The following is a 9,538-nucleotide window of genomic DNA, read 5'->3' as shown; positions in this document are numbered from 1 at the left end:
ATCATAATATGGCCACTGCATTTTACCTTTGTGATGTTTGTGTCGCGTTTCTCGCGTGCTTCCTAACTCAAGAGCGACTCCAAGCATTGCCAGGTATAAACTGGTTTGCAAGACAAGAAAAACAGTCTTTGTACATAATCCACAAATACATTTACGAATTCATATTACCGGCAGTGACATCTTCCAAGTTATAAAATTCTGGAATCATCAACCATAACTACAAACTACAGTGACGGACGAGAAAAATATTCTGTTCTTAACAGAAGATAGGTTTTTAAGAAATTTCCAAAGAAAAACAAGATCCATTCGACGAAGCTGATGATAACGACTGCAAACTGCACGATAACGAACTCGTTAACTCTCCAGGAATTCCACGCGGATCGTTTTCACCTCGCACTGTCAACTTTGCTGTCTTTGCTGTCAGGTTTGGAGCAGACATTGATTTATGAAATCCTTTATCAAGTCTTTGCTTACCGTTAAATAAACTCTGCACAATTATATTTTTCAAAATTGGGTGTAGGACGCTTCTAGTCTCATTCTGACTTTCGCGAAGCTCTGTAAGTCTTTGCTTTGCTTCTTCGTCGCCAAAATCTGCTGCTTTTTCATACCAATACATAGCCTTCCAGCGACTTTTTGTAAATTCTAAAAGTTATAAAGTAACTCAGTTACAAATGGGTGATCAACAAGGATAGAAAGAAGCGATCGGCACTTTAAAACATGCCTTGTAAACGTTGCTAACTGCCATATATTTTGCACAAAGTATACTAAAACTACAGTTACTGACGTTATCCTATGAGATAGAAACCCACAAAAGCAAGAATATAAACACAGAAATGGCACAATATCAGCGAAAAGTGGATTCGCTATGGAAATTTTTCCCTTCATAACAATCTTGAAACCTTATCAAAAACTTTGGGAAGAATATTTCAGTTTAAGATCTGAATATATTGCAAAAGAATTTCACCTCCAAGACCCTTTTCGTAAAAAACTGCAACATTGAACATCGATGAAATATGACCGCAATCGGCTGCTTTTTTATATAACTTCCCGGCCTAGTAAAAAAAATAAAATGTTTAGTTATGAATAATACCGCCTGAAAGTAGACTACAAATGTGTAAAGATTTCCCAGCTTAAAGCTGGAGGCTGGGTTTCTTTAAAAGAAGAAAAACACCTAAGAGACGTAAAGTGAAGGTAAGGCAGGATAGGTCTCTCGGCGGCAAATATAATAGAGGCCTTCCAAGTGGTTAGTTGAGATCGTCGAAATTCATCCAAGTCGCGATTCGTAAATGGGTCTCAGATTTAATTTTAAATCATTTCTGGCAGCTTAATCTTACAAGCAGCATTAGCAAAGTTAATATGTACGGCTAGCCTTTGTGAGATCCAAAACTTGATCAGATCTCACCCAAAGAAGCCAATAGGCTGTCTGCTGCTGCATCACCGTTGTATTATCTTGAAAACAACGAATGGAAATGAAAGCACGCCAGTCAAACCTTTTACTTATCATCATTGACCCATGGATAAACAGAGGTACTTCGGAAATGGGTGCTCAAGCAACCGGTTACCCTGGTTAAATCGGACTTTCAATAAGTCGGACTGACTTTTACTTACAATTGCAAATTCTTACCTTGTTCAAGTCGAAAGAAGTACCCCGGCTAGGTCTGATCATTTTCTTAATCCCTTTAAAGTTCCACATGACAGCAGTCAACTGTATGTTCAAAAATGGTTCCACAACAGAATAACATTCCCTTCTTTAAACACAATGGCGTCTGTTATAGGCCGACTAGAAACGTTGGATATCCTGCAGTAATTACTACAGTTTGTAGCCAATCTTAAATATCTAAAGTCAAATTTGAGCGACTCAAACTCTCTAGGACATTGACAAAATGTTCAAAATACGATATGTTTGATTTACACAGATTCGAATTTTAGAGGTTTATTTTAAAGGGACCTGAAAATTTTGTTCGAATTAGTCAAAGCTCGAATAACACGAGTTAGAGTTGGACAGAGCGGACTGTACTTCTGGTTATTTGTAAGTTTGGTGCTTAGTTTTTACAAATAGGAACATTAAGAGACGTTCATTGGTCTACTTCTGATTACCTTGATCACGTCTTTCGCCACTCCCCAGCCATGTTCTAGACAAATTGCATAATGATACATCCCAACAATATCCTGGAAAGTAGCAAAAACGAATTGTACAAAGATGACAAACACAGCAATATACTTACTGCGGCATAATCATTTTCAGTCAATGCCAAACTTCCCTGTTTCATATTCTCGTTAACGCTTTAAAACTACGCATACGATAATCAATTTAATTTTAGTTCATATTTTCACTCATTGCCCATTTAACTGATTTTGCTACTATGATTAATGTCACAAAGGTTCAATTCAATAGAAAGCGCTTCAATCACTTATGAATTTCCAAGCAAACATATAGGGATATTCATTTTCACCATGACACAGTTGCAAACTCAACAATTTCTTTACAAAGTGACACTCAATAGACATCGTTTTAGTACTGCAGCAAGAAACAAAGTATTTGATGCCTAATAAGATAGGTTGGTATCTTCATTGTAAAATTACAATCACACACAAAGTTGCAAGGATAAATACCATAATGCATTAGTAAGCTTACCTGTTGATTCGACGCCAAAGAAAAGTAATTGGCAGACTTTTCCTGGTCATTTTCTTTTGCGAAATGAAATCCCATGCATACCTGTGCCTAATGAACAAACTGTTTTAAAGTATTTGGGCAGCTAGAAGATGGAAGATCTAAAAATAGTGAGTCATTGAGGATTATACTATTTGTAGGGGATGATTTTCTGCCGCAAAGAGACGCCTAATCTGATTGTGCTGTTTGCTTACTTCGCAGGATAGATTGCACTTTGATTGTTAAACTGCGCTCCTATTGGATGACTGGCTTGATCTATATTTAGATTTTTTGACTCGTTCGACAAAAGCATACATTTATCCTTGCAAAAAATCTTTAATAGAAATTGCTCAAAAAAAACAAATGAAGAGTGAAAAATCATTATAAATGCACTCATTACACTCAAGAAAATGGCAAACTTATTAAAGGTAAATGCTTTCTGAAAGCACTCAGTAAATTTCAATTTCTGTAGAATTATATTTTATTAACAATAATGAAAACCGGGGCAACTAAAATAGGTCGTCCGCTCTAGTTCGCTTAAGATCAAACGACGAACATTTTAGATCATGCATGATCACAAACGTGTTTTGATCACTGTTTCCATAACTACATAAATAGGAATATTTTTTTGGGTCAATCTAATTGCAGGTCAATCGTTTTGCAAGCAAATTAATATAAACTGACTCCAAAAACATTCTCAAATGGGAATAAACGGACTAGGGGTAAAGTGAGAAACCGAATTTAGGAGGTGAAAAATTTACAAGCAATTAGGCGTTGTTTATTTGTATGAAAAGCGGGAAAGGCGGTAGGACAAGAAGATGAATACATTATTTAACAATCAAACTAATTGCATTCCTAAACTAATTGAAGAGGAAAACTAATTGGAACTCCAACAAAACCACAATAAAGTGAATGGCTATAAAAAATTTATGACATTCTAGTTGTGTTAGCAGTGGGAAGGCTCAAGTGAGCAAATTCATCAATAGAGTTTTAATTTTTGCTCACTTAAGTTAACTCTCAAAAAAAAGTTTTGTTAGCCATTCTTTTTACCCGATCGCTCAGCTTGTTGTCTCACCCTCAAAGACACAGCTATAAAAGGCCCCGAAAGAAGGTAATGTAGAGTTTGAGGTATGAAGTGCGGCGATTCAGTGGAGAAGGACATCGAAAAACTAACCTTTGCAATGCCATTGTCAGCTGCTCTTTGGAACCAATGAATTGCTGTTTCGTAATCCTGCGTTAATCCCCCAGCCCCTATAGAAAAAATTATCGTAAAAAATATCAACCGTTAAAATTCTTGGAAATACATTATTTGACAGGGTAGCTAAATAGTACAATTGAGCCATGGAGACAGAAAAACAATTAATAACATGATTGGTCTGGTTTTGTCGGAAATTGAATGCAGGAATAACAGATATACGTAAACATGAAGTATTGATTTGAAGACTAAAGAACTGGAGATTGGTTTTGAGTGTTCTTGTAACATAGAAAAAAAGTATTTTCTTAAAATAAGGCCAATTTTAAGAGAAAATGCCATGAGTGTATGTTGACATTAACTAAAGATCATGATTTTAGATCTTGTAATAAACACTTTGAGCATGTTAAGAACAAAAATTACCTAGATCTAGCAATTTTTTATTAAAAAGGCTTGATAAAAATTCAAGACACAAACCTTCAGCATAGAAAGTAGCAAGATTGTATTGTGCCTTGGGGTGTCCCCTGGCAGCAGCAACTTCGTAGAGTTCAGCAGCCTGTAAACATGAGTGGTTACATTTTTTATTCAAGGGTGTTAAATAGCTGAAAGATCACAGTTAACAGCACATCAAATTTTTCTGTTTCTTCGTTCCTGATCAGATGTTGTTTACAAGATTTTTAATGAAAACTATTTACAATATTGTTCACAAGATCAAGATAATTAAAAGGTCTCTAATTTCGATTATCAATTGTTTTTGTGTATCTAGGGGGATTTATCAACCAAAATCATTCCTTCCCTTCCTTGAATAGGAAGCAAAATAAATCTTGAGCAGTAGATGAACAATCTTTGATTGAACCAGTTGTTGTCTCAATTAAAAATTTTCATTCTCTGAAATACAAGACTAAACTTGAATAAATAAATATTATGACAAAAATTGACAATTGCTACGAAAATCTTAATAAACTAGTCTAATTCTGCTTTTTATCCTGTTTCCCACTTTCTTCAGTTAAAAAGATTAATATAAATTATATCACACATGAAAACTTCAAAGAGTTTTTTCAATCACCTTGCAATGGTCTTCCAGAACACCTCTGCCATGCTCAAAACAGAGCCCCATGTTATATATTGCAGATGCATTGCCAGCTTGGCCAGCCTTTTCAAGCAAAAAAATAGCCTTGAAAAAAATAAGAGAAGAAATACATACAGCAAAGGTCGGGAGCTGTTATATACGATTTAACATAGATGTTGGAATTACACAGAGGGAGTAAAGAACATGTTTTTACTTTGTGAGCAATCATCAAAAAGGGGAGTCTTAATCACAGTGTCAAAGAAGCAACTTTCAAAATAGAATGCAAGTTAAAAAATTACTTGGATCTGTTGAAAGTTGGCTGTAATATTGCCAGGCTTTAACCTGAAGCTTTGGTCATAAAATTTAGCACCAACACCATATTACAGTGACATGACAGGAAAGGGGCCCTTGCCTGGTTACATCTCAATCAGGGATACCATGGAGGTGAGCATCTTTATAAAATTCAAAGGGTTTTGGGGGGCTCATCCCTTCCTCCCTTCAACAAGCAAGAAAATGTTTGGTTGGAAAAATTCTGAGTTGGCAACTCATTATTATGCTATAGACTTTCTGTGAATGATCAATTTCATATCAGCCTTTTTAAATTAGTGGATAGTTAGAATCATTTCATATACACAACAGAGAATTCTCAACACAAATAGAAGCATATTTGGCATGGTCATGGGTGTAGTCTTGTCGGTGATTTCTAAGGCTTGCCTACAGCACACCCCTCTTTAAATTTTTAGGACAGCAACCCTGATCTCAACCAAATTGAAAAAGCTCAACTATTTTTCAGATAAAGGACAACTTTAAAACTTTTTACAGATAAAATAAGACTAAGTTATACTAGAAATATATCATTGAATAATCTAGATATTTGTACAAAAAAAATTTCAACCCAATATAACTCATGGTAAATTATTTCCAGTCTGTTTTTTAGAAAAGCACCTTTTCCTTTTTTGAAACAATTTTTGAATTTTTTAACAGGCAAAACTTATAATCTTTTAAAATAGTAAACATACTTGTGATTCCTGCTTTGAATTAATCAATTGAATCCCAAGCTTATTCAAGATGCTTGCTGTACACTCATCAGCCTTCACTTTGAAGTCTTTTGCAGCTTGGTCAATTAGACACTCCTTCTAAGAAAAGACTGCTAGTTCAGTTTCAGGATAATGAAAAATATCTTCATCCTGTACTGAGAAACATCATCTGGCTCAAAATACCACAAGTTACAAATCAATAATCTGTATTACTGCAAATTCTACTTAAAGGCATCACTTCATTGTAAATAGGCCTTTTCTATAGAAGTCATTTGGTTTCGGCGTGATAGCTGCTTTTTTATGTGATAGAGGCATCTGTTGTTGACAACTTGATAATGATGAAAACTGTTTTGCTAATCAGTACGAGGTGAGTTCATGTGACCAGTTTAAGGTCAACCAATAGCATTGCTGTCATGAAAATCATGACTCAGAGGATTTTGGCACTTTGGGTATACCCAATCCATTTTATCATGACTCAATGCCTTTAAGTTCAATTTCTATTTAAAACAATCTTCTTTAAAGTTTCCATTACATTTGGTTTGCACAATAATTAACTAGCATTGGGTGAAGCATAATATCGCACAAAGTACTGAATTGTTCTGAGTAATAAAAGAGAAATTTATACAAGGTTACATTTATAGCATCACTCTGGGACAAAACATTTAGTATCTTTGTTTCATTGCTAAACATTTTGCAGGAAAGAAAAGAAAGGAAAAATGGTAGTTGTACATGAAGAGGGATTGAGTTTCTTTTATTATTTTCTATGTTCAAGTATATTTGAATTTCAGATTCAGCAAGTATTAATAAATTCAAAAATTGATTCAATTATTTCCCTGAGTAAGTGTCCAAAAATAGGTACCTCAGATTTTTCTATCTTTTCATCAGTGGCTTTCACAGACAGAACTATCAGATCCCTTGGAACACCCCAAAAATGTCCTTGGAGGGCCTGTTGTATTACTTTTGCATCAAACCATCGAGGAGCCTTGTTTATAAAATCATCCTTCAGAAACCACTTTTGGCACAATAAGGCACTTGTTAATGCTAGGACTCCTGAGCACCACTAAAACAGTAAAGTATAAATAGAAATGAATTTGGTGCATCAAAGAAGGCATTTTCAAGCCTATACTCAGAGTTTCACAGTTTGACTAAATGCAGAATGCGAGACCTGTTGACAATAGACAGGTTAAAAGTAAGTTGTATCAAGTGGTCAGGCATAGACCAAAAGGACTGGAAGGAAAGGTTACAATGAGGCAAATAAAGAAAAAATTAGAAAACCACAAAAAATATCAAGGAAAACCTTCAAAAATTTGTCTTGATAAAGGTATAAAAAAATAAATAAAAAGTAATCAAATTTAGCATTGCCTTGAATTTTGTCATGTAAAGTAAAATACATATACAAATGGGTTTGTGAAAATCAAACATTAGAGGAATTATAAAGATTTAAAGTTGTAGTATGTCATAAAATGTTTGCTTTGAAAGTTTTGCTATTTTGAAAGCCATTTTTGAATTTTAAAATAATTAAATACAAATAAAGTTTATAAATACCTTTCATACACAGCATCTACTAGAAATTATAAATTCTAACATGGAAAATAGCTTGTTCTATCTACTTTATGTTTTTATTGAAGATAAATATGTTTAGACATGTTAGGATATACTGATACTAACCAAGTACAGTCTTTTTCCCAATGCAGTTCCATATGCCTTTTCTTGATTTTCTCTCAGAAACTCTAGGAAGCCTTCAATGTGCTCATTTCTAGGAGCTCTTTTAGTTTCAATAAGGCTGATGATAAGGTTTTCAGCACATTTCAACTCAGTACTCTCAGCTTGGCACTTGATGCTAGCAGCAGAGTAGACAGGGATCAAAGGTAACTTGGAGAGCTTTCCTTTATTGCCATCTGGTGGTGAAACTGAGGCCTGGGCAACTGCTTGGCAAGACCTCACATTCTGTCCAAGGAGCTGATACCCTGGTAATGGTTTGAATATGTTTAAATTCTTAAATCAAGCAAGAGAAAAAATTAGAACTGATCACATCTCATATATATATGAAATAGGACACAATCATATAATTTTGAATTTTTGTTATTGAGCATATTTTTCATTGTCGCTTATAAGCTTGTTCTTAGGGTGTTATTGGGGTGTTTTTTGGATGTTCAGCCTGTTCTTGGAGTGTTTAATCTTTTAGAAACAACGGTCACTCAAACCATTTGGTCTGCAAGTTTATGATCCATTGTCCTTATACCAACTTTCCATTTTTGGTTTCGAGTTGATGTCATCTTCTTTGGATCTCACTATCTACAGACCTTAGATTTGCAACTTCATGTTGAAACAAGTCTATACTGAAAACTTCTTGTCATTTGGGACTGTTTGACTGCGAGTTATTACGTTTTGAATTTTTAGAATCCTACTTTGAATTCCTAAAGATTTGATCGGAAATTTCAGTTCCAATGAAATGTAAAGGAAGAGCCAAGTTTCAAAAACGACATAATTGGCAGCCTGACTGTCCAGACAACATGAAATGTTTGAAACAGACAAAATTCTACAGAAAAACTCGACTTCTATGATCCAGTTTTAGCTTATATGAAGACAAAAAATTGACAATGCTAACTCGAAACCAAGAATATCTTACTCCTGTAGATGTTGAAAACAATGGTAATTATATTGTTTTGAAGGTTTACCTACTTTTACAACAACCCCTGATCATTAAATTTTTGAGCCTGCCATGAACCCATGTTTATATCAAATTGTTAGCCCCCAGCATATGTTCCATGCCGTGGAGTACCTGCGGGGTAGGGTTTGCATGGCTTGCACCCTGGCCAGAGCAATGCCTTTTACCCTTATAAACAGATACGTTTTCTATTCTAAATATAGGCCTAGCAATTTCTTGTGGTTCACTTTTCTTTCACAACTAGAAGAAAATAAACTTGAAGCTCGGCATACCTCTTGGGGTAAAGCTGATAAACTTCCTCAGCATATTTTTTTCTTTACTGTGCTTCTGATTTGGTTGCAAAGATCACCAGGACCTTTGCTACATGCTGCTTTTACATCTTCTTTTCCCTTCAGCACAAACAGGATGGGGACTGGGGATAGTCTACAGCATTAGGATGACATCATTGTCTTAAAATGTGACGGTTGGGGCTTCCCCACTATGCTTCCCTGACTAGATTTCTTTCAACGAAAAACTGTTTCTAGATGCCGTAGGGGTTGTACCTGTATGAAGGCTTGACAATGGTTTCAGAAATGGGCTCAAAATGCGGGACCAAGCAGGGTAAAAGAATTCTAAAGTTCACTAGTAGTGTAAACAGGGCTTATGGTAGCCATTTGGCCGCATAGGCGGGGCCACGGGGAGGACTGGAGAGAAAGTTTCCTCCCCAATATTTGCCAAGAATTCTTATTTGCATAAATCCGTATAAAATACGAGAGGATGTAGGGTGACAGACAATAAAAAAATCATTTCACTCACATTAGGAAATTTTTTTCCACTTTTTCCAAAAGCTCTCTAGAAAAAATCTATAAAATTTCCTCAATCCAAATATTTCTGTAATATGAAGCATTGTTCTTACGGGGTCGACTTTTGGTTCCTTGCTTTG

The 9,538-nt window shown here is 35.2% G+C and overlaps 1 protein-coding gene across 2 annotated transcripts; it reads right to left on the bottom strand.

Moving 5' to 3' along the window:
* Nucleotides 1-127: 127 nt before the first annotated feature.
* On the bottom strand, nt 128-9,046 carry LOC135686669 (uncharacterized). 2 transcript variants are annotated; one of them, XM_065202948.2, is made up of 11 exons: nt 8,889-9,046; nt 7,617-7,915; nt 6,808-7,008; nt 5,931-6,047; nt 4,909-5,016; nt 4,320-4,398; nt 3,825-3,901; nt 2,636-2,722; nt 2,098-2,169; nt 965-1,052; nt 128-642 (listed from the first exon to the last, which is right to left on the bottom strand). In XM_065202948.2, the coding sequence occupies exons 1-11, from the start codon at nt 8,920-8,922 to the stop codon at nt 275-277; spliced, it is 1,530 nt and encodes a 509-aa protein (XP_065059020.1). In that variant the 5' UTR covers nt 8,923-9,046; the 3' UTR covers nt 128-274. The 2 variants fall into 2 exon arrangements, with proteins under 2 accessions (XP_065059020.1, XP_065059021.1); XM_065202949.2 differs by having other exon boundaries at nt 5,931-6,044.
* Nucleotides 9,047-9,538: the final 492 nt, after the last annotated feature.

This window comes from Rhopilema esculentum, chromosome 6 (assembly GCF_057945365.1).
Source record: "Rhopilema esculentum isolate cy_ngs chromosome 6, ASM5794536v1, whole genome shotgun sequence".
Lineage (NCBI taxonomy): Eukaryota > Metazoa > Cnidaria > Scyphozoa > Rhizostomeae > Rhizostomatidae > Rhopilema > Rhopilema esculentum.
The sequence above is the reverse complement of the archived record's forward strand: the minus strand, read 5'-3'. Positions and strand labels throughout refer to the sequence as shown.